This window comes from Prionailurus bengalensis, chromosome D1, assembly GCF_016509475.1.
Source record: "Prionailurus bengalensis isolate Pbe53 chromosome D1, Fcat_Pben_1.1_paternal_pri, whole genome shotgun sequence".
Taxonomy (NCBI): domain Eukaryota; kingdom Metazoa; phylum Chordata; class Mammalia; order Carnivora; family Felidae; genus Prionailurus; species Prionailurus bengalensis.
Window position 1 is genome coordinate 113,500,395 of NC_057346.1, and position 17,851 is coordinate 113,518,245.

At 58.5% G+C, this 17,851-nt stretch overlaps 1 protein-coding gene across 4 annotated transcripts in view; it reads left to right on the top strand.

Moving 5' to 3' along the window:
• The first annotated feature begins 3,287 nt into the window (after positions 1–3,287).
• NADSYN1 (NAD synthetase 1) overlaps positions 3,288–17,851 on the top strand; it is a 38,070-nt gene continuing 23,506 nt past the window's right edge. For 2 of the 4 annotated variants that reach the window (XM_043581975.1, XM_043581973.1), the window contains exons 1-6: positions 3,307–3,459; positions 5,159–5,219; positions 7,922–8,038; positions 9,996–10,049; positions 10,465–10,554; positions 15,009–15,060. In XM_043581975.1, the coding sequence (XP_043437910.1) occupies positions 3,375–3,459; positions 5,159–5,219; positions 7,922–8,038; positions 9,996–10,049; positions 10,465–10,554; positions 15,009–15,060 (459 nt within the window). In that variant the 5' untranslated portion in view covers positions 3,307–3,374. Of the gene's footprint in view, positions 3,460–5,158; positions 5,220–7,921; positions 8,039–9,995; positions 10,050–10,438; positions 10,555–15,008; positions 15,061–17,851 lie in introns of those variants that run through there. The other 2 variants (XM_043581972.1, XM_043581974.1) reach the window with 2 other exon arrangements.

The window sequence follows — 17,851 nt, forward strand, 5'->3', positions numbered from 1 at the left end:
CCAGGCAGACGCGTTCCTATGGACGACCAATCGGCCCCGGCGCGGCCGGCGGCCCCGAGACCCGCGATTGGCCGCGCGCCTCGCCCCACCCCCTGAGCTGACTCCGGGCCACCGCAGGCGCCACTCGGCGCCGGCGGGCCGCGAGATTGACGGCCGAGGGCCCGCCCCGCGGCTGGCGGGCGGGCGGGCGGGCGGGCGGCGCCAGCGGGACCCCGCACCTGCTCGGGCCGCGTCAGCGAGGGAGGGTGTCAGATAACGAAGGTGGTGTGGCGAGGATGCGCGCGGGGCGGGAGAGGTTGAGCGTGTACCAGTTTGATTTGGGGGGTGTCGGAGGGGGCTCTGCTGGGAGGCCCGGCGGGTCTGGTTTCCCCAGAAGTGAGGGAGACGCAGTTTAGGGTCGGGATCACCCTGCGAGGTGGGAGGGGAAGAAGCAGCAGGGGTGGAAGGAGGGAGGAGTTGAGCTGTGACGCAAGGTGGCCTTGGGCGACGTGTTTGCGCACGGGACAGCTCCGGTGATAACAGCACACCACCGCCGTCCTCCTGGACAGGAATGCCCAAGCCACATGCTCCTGCGTCTGGAAAAGGGCACAGGGCCACCCTTGCAAGGGCATGGCCTTGGGAAGGGCCGCTGTGCAACTCGAGCAGCCCCTGGAGGGGTGGGCCACAGAAGGTGTCTGCAGGCCAACATTTGGGACGAAGGCCTCCGTTTGCATCCGGATCTGATTGGCACACCTCTGTGTCCCTCATAGTGACAGGGTTTTTTCCCCTGCAGTTTTTTATTTTGAAAAAATGTCAAACATACAAACCAGGTGAACATACACTAGAGTGAACACCCATATACCTAGATTTAGCAGCTGACAACAGTTTGCCACAATTTATTTCTTTCTATCACCTCCCTCCCACTTTTTATCCTCAACTGTTAATTCGCTGCAGGTGACATCCTCCTCCTAAATACTTCAGCATCCATGTCTCACGTTACCAAAATAAAATGCATTACCCTCAGGAAATTTCGCATCAACCCAATGCTATTATCTAATGTCCATATTCAGCTTCCCCCAATTGTCCCCATAATGTCCTTTACAGCTATCAGTAAAAGTCAGTATCCAATTGGGAATCACCATGCATTTAGTTGTCAAGGCTCCTTAGCATTCCTTAATCTAGAGCACACTCCCAGCCTTTTTTCCTTTTCTTTTCTTTCTTTCTTCCTTTCTTTCTTTCTTTCTTTCTTTCTTTCTTTCTTTCTTTCTTTCTTTCTTTCTTTCTTTCTTTCTTCCTTCCTTCCTTCCTTCCTTCCTTCCTTCCTTCCTTCCTTCCTCTCTCTCTCTCTCTCTCTTTCTTTCTTTCTTTTCCGTGTGTCTTTTTGGCCCTTTCATGACAACGACTTTGAAGAGTCAAAGAGGCAAGCTTTTCTCAGCTTGTCTCTCAACTTGGATTTGGCTGTTTTCCTCACCCTTGCATTTAGGCAATGCATTTGGGGCAGGACAATGTACTAAAGAGATGATGCGATGTCTTCACACACCATGTCAGGAGGCCGCGGGATGCCCCTGCATCCCATTACTGGTGATCAGGTGGCTGCGGCCAGAAGTCTCCATTTTTCGTTCGGTAATTAATAAATAATCCGTGGAAATAAGTGAAACTTTGAGACTGTAACTATGTTGCTCCCAGATAACCTTTTAGCCAGTCATCTTGCATTTAATGAGGACTCTTGCCTGAGTCATTTACTTCTTGTAAAGGGGTGATTTTCTAATTTCATCATCTTTCCTTCCACATTTATTGACATTTTTTTGGAAAAGATTTCCCTCTCTTAATTTCTTGGTCAGTATGGACTAATGGGTTTTTTTACTCACTGAGTTCTCTACTGTCTGTACTGTCATTAATCTTTTTTCAAAAGAGGACATTATCTTTGGATATTGTCCCATATTTAGCCAGTGGGAGCCCCTTCAGAGTGACTCCTTTTGAATTTTTAAAACAAATTTTAATGTTTATTTGCTTTTTGAGAGAGAGAGAGAGAGAGAGAGAGAGAGAGAGAGCACGAGCAGAGGAGGGGCAGAGAGAGAGACACTGAATCCAAAGCAGGCTCCAGGATCTGAGCTGTCAGCACAGAGCCTGTCTCCGGGCTCTAACTCATGAACTCCGAGATAATGACCTGAGCCAGTTGGACACCTAACTGACTGAGCCATCCAGGCACCCCTCTTTTTTAAAAATAACATGTCCCCATCATTCTTTGAGCACTTCCTTATTTCCTGCAACAACCAGATGTTGGAAGTGTATTTCTTTCCCACCCTAGGCCTGGAATCAGCTGTTGGGGGCAAGAGATCTCGGAGCAGAAGCCTGAAAAAAACTGAGGGGTTTCCGAGAATGAAAGCTACCAAGAAGGAAGGGTTAGAGTGAGGATTAAATAAATAAGCATGTGCAGTTCTCAAGTTCCCAAATTGTCTAGCATAAACAAGTGTTACTTTATAAAATGCTTATTTTGAGAGACAGAGGGAGGGCGCTCAGGTAATCAAGGGCAGAGGGAGAGGGAGAAGCAGAAACCACGCCCAGCGGGGAGCCCGAGGCTGGACTCCATCCCACACACCGTGAGATCAAGACCTCGGCCAAAATTAGGAGTCCCACGCTCAACCTGTTGAGCCACCCAGGCGCCCGTGCGGGGGGGGGGGGGGGGGGAATGTATTTTAAATGTGAAAACGTGTGTATGACAAAGAAGCAACGGAGGTCGAGAGAAAAAGACGGATTGTTCCATCAGTGATGGTGAGAGTTACTTATTCACACGGAAAAGGAAAAAAAAACAACTGGATTCGTCCCCTAAAGGCATTCAAGAAGGAGATGCGTTAAGTGAAAGCCGGCTGGTGGTAAATGGTGCGGCAAGCGCTTCAGGGGAGAAATGTGGCAACGGCGTGTTGCTGAGCCCAGAAGCCGCCCGTAGACCCAGGGAAAGGCCAGGCGGCCGCGAAGGAGACACCGCGCGCGCCTTGGCACAGCGCCGCGAACGGTGCGGAAGCCTCCAGCAAGCAACGGATCGCTCGTGCTGCGGGCCCACCATGCAGCGCCACACCGCAGAAAAACCATGAAAACAGCGTATCTAACACTAGGAGAGGGAAAAGCCGAGTCGCCGAGGCACCCGGGCTGCACTCCGTGGGGAGGTGCGGAATGAAACGGGGACCCGCGCTCCGGGACCCAGCGACCACCCCCCGCGCTGGGTCGCGGGCCTGCAACCCGGGGCGCGGAGGGGGCGGGCCTCCTTTCTGCGCAGGCGCGGCCGCGGGCGAGCGGGGCGTGGGCGGGGCCTGCCGCCGGGGCTCCGCCGTCCAGAGCCCTCTAGTCCCGGCCGGACCCGCGCGGCGCCCGGAAGTGCCCGGGACTCGGCCGCCGGGATGGGTCGGAAAGTGACCGTGGCCACCTGCGCGCTCAACCAATGGGCCCTGGACTTCGAGGGCAATTTGCAGAGGATTTTAAAGAGTGAGTCTGGGGGCGGCGGGGTGGGGGCCGGTCGTGGAACTGGGGGGAGCGAGGGAGGACAGTAGAGGGGGGCGGAGGGGGACCGGGGTAGGGGGACGGGGGTTGACGGGAAAACCGGGAGGGGGGGAGGGGGGACGGGGTTGGGGGCCGGCGGGATGGGGCGGGGGCAAGGTCCAGGCTTGCCGCCTGGCTCGATTCTGTTACACGCACATCCTTGCTCTGTGGAAGCTCGTAGGGGTGGGCGTGGGGACAGGTAAGATGATGCAGAAGGACCACCCCGCAAGTGCCCAGCGCTGCTCGTGAGTTGGGGGTGGTCTGTCATGCCTGGTGGGAACACGTGTTGTACACGGGCACTGGGAAAAGTGTCACCGGGAAGGCAGAGGTGGGGATGAGAGAGATGAGGCTTGCCTGTCCTCAGATGATCCTGGGGTCCCGTGCGGCTTAGCCTGCACCCAACTGGTTCCAAACTCAGGTTTTGCAGTTGGCTGCTGGAGAGACAAGTGACAGGGGGAAAGCAAAGTATGCTTCATTCAGGAACCCGGCAACCTGGTGGACTTATGTGTCAAAGGCCATCTTCCCCATGGGGGTGGGGAGCCGGAGGGTTTTGAAGGGGAAGGTGCGGGAGAAGCAGGTGCCTGGTGGGGGGGGCAGTCGCATGTGGACATGACCCTGGGCACAGTTGCTGGCATCTGCGGCCGCCGTTTCCGAACGCAGTCAGGCCTTAACTTCTGGGAGAGTCTGGTCCTTTTTTTCCTCAAGGCCAGTGGTCTGCAGGTCTCAGGACAGTGGGTCAGTTCTGCTACAGACCGAGGACTTAGGTCGCAAGCAAGGAGTGCATGAACTTGAAGCCAGTCAACCCTTAAGACCAGCGGGAGGGCTGTTTCGGTCTCTGGTGCCTACAGATCTTCCTGATGGGCAGACTTTGGGAGAAGCCGGCCCCAAGAGGCAAGCAGAGTAAGGGGTGAGCCTGCAGGCTTAGAGACTAGGGTGTGGTTGTCGCGGGGCCAGCACCTCGTTAGCCTCGGCACCAGCCTCTCTTTGATGGTGGAAGGTCCGGCGGCCCACACCTGCACGTGAAGGGGCCGTCCTTCAGGTTACCCCAGCCGTCTTGTTCTGAGCCGATTCCCGAGAGAGGGCTCACTAAGAACAGCCGCGACGGAATGGCACCAATGACAGCATCTTTTCAGCCACGTGCCTCCAGACCGTCATCGTTTTTTTTTTTTCTTTTTTCCCAACATCTACCTGTTTTCATCTCCTCGGGGCTCAGAGCATATCGGGTTGGAGCAAGGCGGTTGGTGGCCAGAGCGGGGTCTCCTTTCTCTTGGCCTCTTGTCCGCAGGTGCAGTTGGGCGCTGCTGTCTCCAAGCAGAGGTTGCTGGTGCCGCCATAGGCTGTGCTCCTTGGAGGCCTGCCTCCTCCCTGCACCCGGTCTTCCACATCCCCTTGTTAATAAACTACCAGGGACTGACTACTTCCTCCTCCCCCTCCCCCAAGGGGCTAAGGATCAGCATTTTGCTTCCAAAGGGTGTAAGCAGGGTGTGCAGGGGGGGGTCTCGTCCTTGTCCTTGGTCCTTGGCTGCCTGGGGTCAGAGAGATCACCGAGTGCTTTTTGGTTGTTGTCTGGCTTGCAGCTGTGTTTTGTCTGCCCTTGAACACGTTGCAGGTACTGAAATCTTTCTGTCTCTGCCTCCATGTGTAGGTATCGAAATTGCCAAACGCAAAGGAGCAACATACAGGCTTGGACCAGAACTGGAAATATGGTGAGACTGGCACACAGAGACTCCCAGGGCGGGGAAGGCAGAGGTGTCCACATTAGCTACCTGCAGCAGAAAGGCAAGGAAGGGGGCGGGTGTGGACAGGTGTGGACGTGCAGGGCTGTTTAGGGGCGCCAGAAACCCGTGAGCGGACCTGCTTCGCGTCACCGAGCGAGGGCGCCCGGGCAAGCCTGGAGCCCCGTGTCGGGTGATGAGAGGAGCTGAGATTCAGCCGCCCGGGCTGGGCCGCTCTGTCTGCCGCCACCCTTCCCAAGTCCTCACTCTCATAGCCGGCCACAAACAGGTCTCACTCACTGTCTCCGCATCTTTCCACAAGCGAGTGTCGGCGACCCCTTCTGCCCTGCCTTTTTCCAGTGATCGGGAAGCCGGTTCCTCCTTGTCCCTTCCTCAAAAGGAAGCAACTGGTTGCCACACTGCAAGCCGCGGTTCGTTTGTGACACACGTCAGCCGCCCTCCGTACTCCTCTGTGTTCCCGTTTTGTGTGTCCAGGTCCTCGCCGTTTGTGGAATCAGAAGTCCCTCCTGGGGGCTGTGTAGACAGAAAGTGTCTCCTCACAGGCATCTTTGTGTTAGTCCTTGAGGCCACACCTGTCATTTTTCTAGCTAGCTTGATTTCTGTCCTCGGACTCGTGACTTCATCTCGGGTGGTGTTTCCCATAATACCCAAGAGCGTTTTCACCTGCACTGGACCTGGTCTTTAAGATGCTTCTCAGCCGGCGGCCAGAGCCCTGGGGTCCCGCGTTGTCCGAGTGACTTCTGCTCCTGAGCTCCTGTCTCGGTCTGTTCTTCCCACTGGAGGGTTGTCCTCAACGGCCCTGTCCCCCGGGTGCAGTCGCTGCCCAGACACCTCCAGGTTACGTCCTCCTTTGCCCTGTTCTCTCCCCACCCCACCCTCCGGTCTCCAAATCTGGACCTGTCATTTGAAAAGGGGGAGGAGTTTAGCTACAGGACCCCAGGGCGGCATACTTGTATCAAGCAGGGATAAGGGCCCAGCTGAGCTGGGCTCCCAGTGGCTTCTAGCCTGCCGAGCAGGCTCACAGTTATTTGCAACAGTCTGCAGAGAGGAAGCTGGGGCAGGAGTCGAGCCAAGTCCGTTCACCGGGCACGCCGTCTTCTTGTCTCTGGTGCCAGGCAGCTCCCACCCCAGAGGGACACTTGGAAGGAGAATGAGGGGCCAGTGCCACTGCGGCAGGCTGACTCGTGGGTCTGGGGCGTCCTTCACCCCAGAGGCTGGCTGTGTCCTCTGGGCCCGTTCTACAGGCTTCACGGATGGAAGGCTGCCCACCCAGAATGGGCCGGGGGCACCTGCCGACAGCCCCCGCTATGAGATGCCCCTCCAGTTGCCGGCCGGCCAAAGGGGCGAGGGGTCAACCGATGGCTGGACATCAGGCACGTGACTTCTGGCATCGCGTTGCTGTTTGGTAGCATATGTGGCCCGGGAGCTGCCAGGCCATGAATCCCGTGGAGCAGGACTCTGCCCTTGGAAAGGAAGGGCTAGCCCAGGGCCTGAGCCCTCACGGGACGTCTCGTCGACCTCGTTCTCATCTCACCACCGTGGCTTTTCCTCTCGGAAGCAGAGGCGGGGAGGCATGCTTTCCAGGCGTTCAATACGCAAGTGCCAGTTGGGGGGTCTGCGTCTGTGTGCGCAGTTTGCCCAGCACTTGGCACGTCGCTTCCAGGCTGCTGCGTGGTAGGCGGGAAAGCCTTTGAACGCCTAGAAGCAGTTTACAGACACTCCGCGCATTGTTACTGCCCCCCCCACCCCCCCGGCTCCCGGAAACTGCCCTGACGCCTGTCTTCACCCTCGACGACGTCCCAGAGCACCGCACGCGTCTCCTGGGGTGCTGTAACGCAGCTCCCCACGCCGGGGGAGGGGGGTTTCGAACAGCCGAAATTTGTTCTCTCGCGGTTCGGGAGAAGTCCAGACTCGGGGTGCTGGCGGGGCCCCACTTCCTCCAGAAGCTCCAGGGCAGGATCCGTCCTGCCTCCTCCCGCTTCTGCTCCCAGCACCTTGTCCTGTGGCCGCGTCCCTCCGGCTCTGGCTCCACACACAACCCCCTTCTCTGTGTCCTCCTGTTGGATACACGACCTGCCCAGGCCATCTGGGCTCATCTCGAGATCCTTAACTACTTCTGTAAAGACCCTTTTCCCATATACGGTCACACTCACGGGTTCTGGGGGCCAGGATCATGGACACACCTTTCTGGGGAGGGGACACCATTCGGCCTGCTTCCAGCACAAGTGTCTGTAGCAAGAACCAGGAGTCGCTCTGTGAATGGTGTTTGGAACGATATTCACGATCTTAGCTGCTTGGAAACACGTTCCTGTGGACCCAGCCTTTTTCTTTTGCTTGTAGATCAGTGTGATTTGGGCTGCATTAAAAGTTTAAAAAAAAAAAATCCACGGGCAGACACTTGACGGGAGAGAATTTCTCATAGTAACCGAAAGTGAAGAGAATTTCTCATAGTAACCTGGGGTTTCTTCATTTCCCGTGAAAGGCATCCTCGTCTGTAGCAGCGGCCCCAGCTCTGCGTGCACCGTGGAATCAGCCAGGAGGCTTTAAAAAGATCCCACTGCCTGGTCGCGCCCCTGCACGTCTGACCCGGTTGGCCCGTGGGCCCCGGCCCCCCTCCCCGCCCTCACCTGGTATGTCTCCAGGTCTCACCTGGCTGTTCCCTTCCTCTGCAGCGGCTACGGGTGCTGGGATCATTTTTACGAGTCGGACACCCTCTTGCATTCGCTCCAAGTCCTGGCTGCCCTTTTGGAGTCTCCAGTCACTCAGGATATCATCTGTGATGTGGGAATGTAAGTGCTGGTTCCAGGGGCACAGACGTACATGGGGGCGGGTGCGTGGGGCGCAGGTTCCGAGGGGCACAGGCGTCTATGGGGCACGTACATGGGACGCGGGTTCCAGGGGTGCAGGCGAATGAGGGGCGGGCTCCAGGGGTGCAGGCGTGGGGGGTGCAGGTGCACCATACGCGAACCCACTGCTTCATTTTCCACGTCGCTGTGACACGACCTAGGGCCTAGCATAAGCAGCACACAGATGGGATTTTTAACCCGCTGTGTCCACGTTTATCACGATCGGTGGCGGTACGTGGACTGTATTTGTTCCCTGTTCTGTTGTTGCCGTGACAGATGGTGGCAGCGAAACACAGAAACAACGCAAAAACTTTGTCTTGTGTTTCTGGGCGTCGGAAGTCTTAAATATGGGTTAGCCCGGAGGCTCTCGCAGAGAGAGAGAGGCCAGCAACCCTCGGGGCCTCCTCCGCCTTCGAAGCCAGGGGAGGCTCGCCTCGACCTCCGCTTCTGTGCGCATGTTTGCACTCTGACCCCTCCCCCCTCGGGTAAGGACTTGGGACTGTCCTGGGCGGCCCCCGGGCCGCCTCCCCCTCTCAGCGTCCGCACTTAGTCGTCACTTCTGCAAAGCTCCCCTCGCCACGGAAGGTGAGGAATTGGGCCCGGGGCCGTCCCTGGACTCCTGATCCAGCTGCCACCGGGGCTGGTCCCTGCGGTTGTGCTAAGTGGCCTGGCCATCTTGTCGTCCTCTTGTTTTCCCTTGTCTGAGGTTGGTTTTCTGTGCTCTGCTTTCTTCTGTTGGCTTGGCGTTTATAATCCTGTTTTCGCTCTTAAAACGTTAACCACCAACTAATGGAGATATGTTCCTTCAAAATCTAGCATTTATCTGGGCTTATAAGCTCCTAAACAAAACGTTCATATCCTTGATCTGTGCAGGCGCGCCCCCGCCCGGGACCAGCAGAGCACTGGCTTCTGGAGCTTTACCCCTGACCTCCAGAGGGGAGCACCCCAGGTGGCCGGGGTGGGGAGGGGGTCCAGTCAGAGCAGCGGGCGAATCTGTTCACCCCCTAGGAGACCCACCTTCTAGAAGGGGTGTAGGTGGCAGGTCAGGAGTGGTCTGAAGGAGAACTGGGAAGGCACAGAGCTGGTGCGTGAGGCCGGGAGGGGGCAGAGGTGAAAAGGTGACAGGTGTGTGCAGAGAGCTAGGGAGGAGGCCCCTGACAGGTCTGAGAACGTTCCAGGAGGAGGAACAGCCATGAGAGGGGTTGACTGTGTTTCCTTTAGAAGAGCCCCGGGGGCGCTCTGGGGGATTCGGCCGGTTAGGTGGCCAACGTCAGCTCAGGTCATGATCTCCGGGTTCGAGGGTTCAAGCCCCACGTCGGGCTCTATGCTGACAGCTTGGAGCCTGGAGCCCGCTTCGGATTCTGTCTCCCTCTCTCTCTGCCCCTCCCTCATGTGCTGGCACACACTCTCCCTCCCTCCTTCCCTCCCTCCCTCCCTCCAAAATAAACATTAGAAGAGCCTCTTTTGTCTCAGAGCCTAAACCGTGGCAGAGCCCTTGGCTCATTTTTAACTTTGAGAAAAGCCACAGAGGGGCCTTGTGACCCTCTTCAAGGGCCCAAGGAGGCTTCGTATTAAAACAGACGTGTGGGGCGCCTGGGTGGCGCAGTCGGTGAAGCGTCCGACTTCAGCCAGGTCACGATCTCGCGAGATCTCGCGTGATCTTGCGTGAGTTCGAGCCCCGCGTCGGGCTCTGGGCTGATGGCTCGGAGCCTGGAGCCTGCTTCCGATTCTGTGTCTCCCTCTCTCTCTGCCCCTCCCCCGTTCGTGCTCTGTCTCTCTCTGTCCCAAAAATAAATAAAAACATTGAAAAAAAAATTTTTTTTTTAAATAAATAAATAAAAATAAAACAGACATGTGGTTTTGCCGTTCACGGACGCGTGTGTGTGCCTCCTCTCCGCAGGCCCGTGATGCACCGGAACGTCCGCTACAACTGCAGGGTGATATTTCTCAACAGGTAGGTGGCCGCGGGGAGAGGGGAACCCGCACGCCCCGCCCCAGACATGGCCCCTGGAGCCCTGTGCTAGGAGGCGTCTTCTGGAAACGCCCGGTCGTTGGTGGGGGCCGATGCCCCGGGCAGGTGACGTCACTGCTTCCCCTGGCCTCCGCCCAGCACTGCCACCTTCAGCGGAGAGAAACCTCAGGGGGGGGGGTTGGGGACACGTGGCCCTGTTGGCCAGAAGTCATCGGAGGGAGGGCGGTCTGTCACGGTCCCCTAAAGGCCCCTGGACGTCGGCCGCTCGCACGGCGTGCACCTGCCGGGCCTCGGCTGCTCTGTGGTCGTCCGTCCACCGTCCGGGGCGCGTGGACCCACGGGTGCCCCTCGTGACCGGGTGTTCATCTCAGGGGCCGCCTCGGTTTCCCGCCTGTAGGAGGATCCTGCTCATCAGGCCCAAAATGGCCTTGGCAAACGAGGGCAACTATCGGGAGCTACGCTGGTTTACCCCCTGGTCCAGGACTCGGTGAGTCACGGTGCCCGGCACCAAGGGGCATGGTCTGTGACCGCCCTGTGGACGCTTGTCTCAGGTCTTCCCTGTGTGTGGCCTTGGCCCAGGTCACGGGGGGAGAGACGTGAGAGTCTGGGACAAGTTCCTGCCATTTAGGTACCGCTGTTGTTTTTTTTTTTTAATGTTTATTCATTTTTAAGAGCGAGAGGGAGGCAGAACACGAGCGGGGGAGGAGCAGAGAGAGAGGGAGACACAGAATCCGAAGCAGGTTCCTCAGAGCCTGACGCGGGGCTCGAACCCACAAACCGTGACATCACGGCCTGAGCCGAAGTCGGACGCTTAACTTTCTGAGCCACCCAGGCGACTCTGTTTATTTATTTTTGAGAGAGAGAGTGAGCTGGGGAGGGACAGAGAGAGAGGGAGACACAGAATCCGAAGCAGGCTCCAGGCTCTGAGCTGTCGGCACAGAGCCCGACGTGGGGCTGGAACCCACAAACCGTGAGATCATGGCCTGAGCCGAAGTCAGACGCTTGACCGACTGAGCCCCGCCCCCCAGGCGCCCCTAAGTACCGCTATTTGATGCTGCTGCTATACAGATGACCTGTCACACACCACTGAAATCTCGCGGGGCACCTTGTATCTCCAGTTACCCCGTGTGCCAGGCTTTCTCGGCCCCAACTGGTCGCTCTGGGACTGCCGTCCGTGTGGCAAGCTGTGCAGCGGCTGACCTCCCGGTAGACACGTCCCTTTGTGACAACTTCAGGTGTCTGTAGACGTTGCCAGATGTCTCCCGGGGGCAAGACCGTCCCCGGTTGAGCAGCCCTGCCCTGTCCTCCTGTTACGGTTGCTGCTTTTCATTTATCGTTGCTGCTGTTGCTGAAACAGAACTTCAGCGTTAGATTTTCGGACGGTCAGTATTTTTATGTGGGAAAACGGGATTTTTGTACTTGCCACCCGGTTCCGGCACGGGCACGTGGGGCTTCTCTCGCCCAGGCCGGTGGGCGTCCGGCCTCACTCGTCTCTGACGAGTGGCTCGTTCGCTGGGACACGGCTTCCAGTAGATTCTCGAGGTTCCACGCCCCCACCTTGGGTTCAATTCCTAGATCACGGCTCTAACACACGAGGATATGATCTGGACAGCCGGGTGGGAGAGCACGGAGGTGCGCTGGATCTCCACGCGGTCACCAACCCAAGAGCTCCCCGAACCCGGAACCGCATCCTGCGGGGTTTTACAGAGGCTTCCTTACACAGGCCTGATTGGTTACGTCGTTGGCCTTTGGCCCCTGAACTCCACCCCCAGCCTGGCGCTCTCCCCAGGTCTGGGGACGGGGACGGAAAGTCCAGCTCCCCGACCCGCTCCCCAGGGAGCCAGCGCCCCTCCCTGGGACCCTTCTCCACGCCACTCACGACATAACGACGTAACGAGGACACGGGTGGCTCCTGTCGCAGGAAATTCTAAGGGTTTCGGGAGCTCAGCTCCAGAAAGACCAAATGTGCCTTCTCATCATAAATCACAAAGTCGCACTTTCTAAGTAACGATCCACGGAAGGTGGACTTTTGGCACTTTGCCCGCCTGCAGGTGTTTTCATTTGTCTCTTCATGTGATGAGCAGCTTTGCAGAGTGGAAAACAAATTATAGGTTACAAATAATGCCCCTTCCTAGTTTTGGACGTATTGTGTGAAGGATTGCCTGGAGGCTTGTGCCGTCGGTGAGGGGTCACCGTGCGGATTCTTCTTCGCTCTTGCGGGTATTTTCTGTGTGGGCACTCGCAGAAGCTTCTCTTCGTCTTTGGTGTTTTAAAATTGTATCCTGTGAGCCCTGGTGCGGGTGTCCGGGCTCCCGTGTTCGGCTCTCCAGGGCCCCCGTGTTTTGGGTGAACGTCGTGTCCTTTCTGGGCGATTTCTGCTCTGTTTTCTGTTTCTGAAATGCCTCTTGATCGGAGATCAGACTCTCCCGGACCAGCTTCTCTATTTGTCATGACCTTTCTTTCCCACGGCCTGGAAGATTCCATCCGTCTACTTTCTATTCTCTAAGAGCTCTTTTTCATTTTCTCATACTTCCTTACATCAAACATCATTTCTCTTTGTTTTTTAATGTTTATTTTATTGCTGAGAGAGAACGAGAGAGGCAGAGTGCACGCGGGGGAGGGGCAGAGAGAGAGGGAGACACAGAACTTGAAGCAGGCTCCAGGCTTGAACACAGAGCCTGACGTGGGGCTCGAACTCACAAACCGGGAGATCACGACCTGAGCCGAAACCAAGAGTCGGACACTCAACTGCCTGAGCCCCCAGGCGCCCTGAGCCGTGAGTGTCTTGGACGTGAGTGTCAGGTTTTTGATTTCAGGAACATTTTCTAATTTCCCACCTTCAAAGGATTTCATTCTCTCGCTCTTGACCAGGAGCCTCCGCTGTGTGCGGGTCACGTGTCCCTGGATATCGTACGTGTCTTTCCTCTTCTCTGCCCGTTTGTTTGTACCTCCTCCGGGGTTCATCCCCCTGAGTCCGCCCTGTGCAGGAGTCTGCCGGAGGCTCCGGTCTGGTGCTGCTCGGGGCTGCCCAGATCAGCACATCTTTCCGATTCCTTTCCCAGTTCACAAGCTCGCTTTTCATCTTTTTCCAGCAGACGATCATCTCTCGTTTGAGACTTTTTATGGGGTCGTGCTGTCTCTGAATTTACTGGGAGCGTGCCAGCTCTTGCCCGGGATGGGGGGGTGGGGGGCGGGCGCGTGGGTCTCACGGTGACTCCTTCAGCCTCGCGCATTTCCTCGAGCCTGTGGAAGGGGCGGCGAGCCGGAGCGACCAGCTCGCATTTTGGCAACATTAAGGCCACCTGGGAGCTGTGCCAAAATGCAGACGATAAAACGATAAAACGGCCGGGTTACTGTGGCCCCGCCCTCGTAATGGACCCACGACAGGTTCAAAGTGCAGTTCCAGGCCTCTTAAGAAAACAAAACAAACAAAAACCTGATGCTCGACTGCAGAGACTTTAAGAACCTACGCGTTTTCATTGTGTTCTTAGACGGACCCTAGATCTAGGCACAGGGGTCGCAGGGGCTCTTGTTGCCCCCGGGGGGCGGAGAAGACTTGTATTCAGCACGGCCAAGGATGGTTTCTTGGCGGGAGTGCGCTGCTGGGATCTTTCCGGACGGCATTGACTGAGAAGCAGGGGCGTCCAGCCGGAGAAAGGGGCAGGCTGTGCGAACAGTCGGGTGCGGGGCCCCGGGCCGGCCTGAGCCGAGCCTCGAGTGACCAGCTACGGCAGCAGCACGGGACTCTCACGCGGCGTCTTTTGGCTCTCGGTGAACCTGCGAAACGCACCGGCCGGGTACAAGGTGAGGGCGGGCCTCGGGAGTAAGAGAGTGGAGGTGAGCACGCCTGTGCCCTGGCGGTCCTGCTCCGGGCTGCTGCTCGGTGCATCTTGCGGGGCGTGCAGGCGGAGGAAGGGACAGGCCTCGGCGGGCTCCTCCCTCTAAAGCTCATCGTGACGCAGCGACACCCGTGGCGGCAAACCGTGAATGGTGGGTCGCAGACTCACTGTGGGGCAGCGAGGCGGCTGGGAGGTCCTGTCCCCGGCCTTAGCACAGGACAGAAGGCATCGCCCTCCAGCTTCCCAGCTTTGTGGTTTACTTAGGCAGCGACCACTGAGGTCACCGCGGGAGGCTCCCGTGAATTCTGAGAAGGGAGCAAGAGCCGCAGCTCACAGAACGTCTTCGGGCGGCATCCCGTAACAGCCCCTTTGCGGTCGGACTCGGGAGGCGTGGCACCTGGGGATGCCTTGTCCGGGGGCTGCGTGGGAGGTGTTAGGCTCGGTCCGTCTTACTCCGTTGGGAGCGTAACTTTATCGTTTAGGCTTGTAATTGCGTGTTGGGTGAGCGCGGCGTGATCTTGACTCAGAGACTCCGATCAGGGATTCCACCCGGACCGCCCCCTCTTTGGAGATCATGCCCGTGACGCGTGTCTCGGGAGTGCCAGGCACCAAGGCCCCGGGAAGCCAGCCAGCGGGAGCTCACTGGGTGCCACGGTGTCACCGAGTAAAATGCACAGCATCTTCGCCAACACGCCCGTCCTCGCCTTTTTAAAAATTTTTTTTTTCCAACGTTTATTTATTTTTGGGACAGAGAGAGACAGAGCATGAACGGGGGAGGGGCAGAGAGAGAGGGAGACACAGAATCAGAAACAGGCTCCAGGCTCCGAGCCATCAGCCCAGAGCCCGACGCAGGGCTTGAACTCACGGACCGCGAGATCATGACCTGGCTGAAGTCGGACGCCCAACCGACTGCGCCACCCAGGCGCCCCATGTCCTCGCCTTTTTATCTCGAACGGATGCCCGGGGCACCTGTGCATGCCCTACAGTCCTTTGCTGCCACATCGGTTGGAAGCTCCCGGGCCGATTTTTGTCCCCGTTCGGATGCCATCCCTCCCCCCGGGCCTTAGATGCTCTTCCTCAGATCTGTGCTGTTCCCTCCCAGGCAAACAGAGGAGTATTTTCTCCCCCGGATGCTGCAGAGCCTGACAAAGCAGGTGAGTCTCTGGGGACAGAACCTGTTGCTCTTGGAGGCCGTGGTGTGCCGTGGGGGCAGGCCCCTGTGGGCCGAGGCCACAGCGGCACCTGGCTGGCATGCGGGGACAGGTTCCTGCACGAGGAGGGAGGGTGACGCCCCCGAAGCCCGGCCTGTCGGTTGCTGCCCCTTTCCCGCCCGGCCCACTGTGCTGGGGCCCCGGGGGAGCCGGGGGAGCTGGGGGAGGGGTCCCCGCCCCACCTTGCCCGGGCTGGTGCTTGGGCCTCCGGGTCACCCGGGAAGCTGTGGGGGGTGGGGGGGGGGTGAGGGTTCTAGTTACAAAATCCAAGCAAGACGTTACCTGGCTGCCTGCTCGTTCTGTGAAGGCCCAGCTTCGGAAATCCCTTGTCTTTTGGAGCTGGCTTGGGCCAGGCCTTTAGAGCTTTGATCTCCAGCCTTAGCCGGGGGGCCTTGTCCAGCCTCTTCCTACTGGCAGCTGCTGGGGTGACAGCTGAAACCCTGTTCTGGCCACTTCCCACGGGTGGTTGGAAGCCAGGGGCACAGAGCAGGTGTCGGGGGGAGGCCTGACTGGTCTGGTTTCTGTCCGAGGTCCCATTCTGGTGTGAAGTGTGTTAATTTGCTCAGGCTGCATAACACAGCACCAGAGACGGAGGGCAGGGGGTGCGGGTTGTTGTTAAACAGCAGATACTTGACTCCCGGTCCTGGAGGCCAGAGCCTGAGGTCCAGGCGTGGGCGGGGCCGGGGCTCCCGAGGCCTCTCTCCTTGTGTCAGGACGGCCGTCCTCTCCCTGTGTCCTCACGGGGTCGTCCCTCCGTGCGTGTCGGGGTCCCGATCCCCTCTTCTTGCAAGGACCCCGTGGTCACCTTGATCACCTCTGGAAAGTCCCGGCTCCAGATATAGTCACATTCAGAGGTGCTGGGGGTCAGGACCCCAGCACAGAAATTTGAGTGGGTCACAGTTCCTCCCAGGCTGCCAGGTTCTCCGCGCCCCTGATTACTGCCCTTCCGGCAGCTCATGAGGGTCCGGACTCCCTCGGTGGAGGGCCCGGCAGGGGTTCAGCTGGACCTTAGGGACGGACCCGAGCTGGACCGGGGGTCCCTCTCCCCTCCTTCCTCCCGGGTTCCAGCTCCATTTGCCTCTTGACCGTCTCTGCCTCTTCCCTGGAGGACGGCGGCTGCCTGGCCGCTGGGCGGCTGACCCCATTCGGGAGCCAGATTCCATCACCGCCATTGGGTTTGATTCCTGAGCCAGGCTCCTCGAGGGGCCGGCTTGGGCTCAGCACCCCCTGTGTGGACACTCCGGGACGGGCACAGCCAAGGTTGGGCAGGGGCGCTCAGCCGGGTCCGGTCACCTCCCACGTGTCCCGGAAACTCATTTGACCGTGCACTGTAGCAGTGGGCTAGTTTGAAAATCCTCCTGACCCAGAACGCGGAACGCGCCCATGAGTGCATTTCCCCGTGTCCGTGTGTGTGTCTGGCGGGAGCCCGTGTCTGAAGCATGTCGGCACAGCCCTGACCGGGAGCTGCACCCCGTTTCATCCTTGCGGGGTCCCAGTATGTCCTGGAGGCCTTGCCGCTGGAGATGACTGAGCCCTTGTGGGGTGTGGTCTGAAGTTGCAGGGCTTTGGCTTGGCGGTTGACCGAGGGCGGTGGCCCGAATCGGCCCCCGTGACCGTCCGCGGATTTAAGTTCCGGGGTGTGTTCGGGAACAAGGGAAGGGCAGCCCGGGACCTGCCACACGTGGACACGTTGGGCCCCGTGGCCCTGAGCCCTGGCCGCCTCACGGCAAGATGGCGTGTGGGTCCCGGCCGTCCCCGTGGGCTATTTGCCAGGTGCCCGGCGGCCAGCATGGGGTCCCGCGTGAGGGCTTTCTTCGCAGCCACGGGGAGCAGGGCCAGGTTTACGCCGTGGTTCTTGCCTTCGGCAGCCGAGGGTGTCGGACTCACGCACACGCATCGGGGAACCCGACCCAGCGTGCTCGGCCGTGTTCCCTGTCTCAGGATCGGTTCTCGCCGCATCTGTAGCTTTGGGATCAAGAGAGGGAGCCGAGTTGGACCAAGACAGCAAGTCAGGGCTGTCCGCGTGCCTGAGAGCGTCCACACCCGCTTGACCGGTCAGCACACGGAGGCCCCGGCGCCTCGTCTGCCGGCCCGGGGGAGGCTCTGCCCCGGCCCTGGGATGCCACCATTCGTGGCTTCTGGCCCTGCCACTCAGGAGCGGGGTCACTTTTCTCAGATTTCTCGCATGACCCTCGGGTCATTCCTGGCATGGGTGGGACGATCCGGTCACACTGTCGGGAGCACGGATGATGCCGGAAAGGGCTTCGGGCCTTGGCAGGCGTGGAGTGACCCTGGACAAACGAGACCCTTTATTCCTTTCTTTTTTTTTTTTTTTTAATTTTTAGAGCACGTGCACGACAAGGGGAGAGGGGCAGAGGGAGAGAGAGAGAGAGAAAAGCAGGCTCCATGCTCCGTGCAGAGCCTGACATGGGGCTCAGTCCCACGACCCTGGGATCGTGACCTGAGCTGAAATCAAGAGTCAGGCTCTGAACCGAATGAGCCACGCAGGCGCCCCAAGACCCTTTATTCTTTTTTTTTTTAATTTTTTTTAACGTTTATTTATTTTTGAGATAGAGAGAGAGACAGAGCATGAATGGGGGAGGGTCAGAGAGAGGGAGACACAGAATCCGAAACGGGCTCCAGGCTCTGAGCTGTCAGCACAGAGCCCGACGCGGGGCTTGAACTCACGGACCGCGAGATCGTGACCTGAGCCGAAGTCGGCCGCCCAACCGAT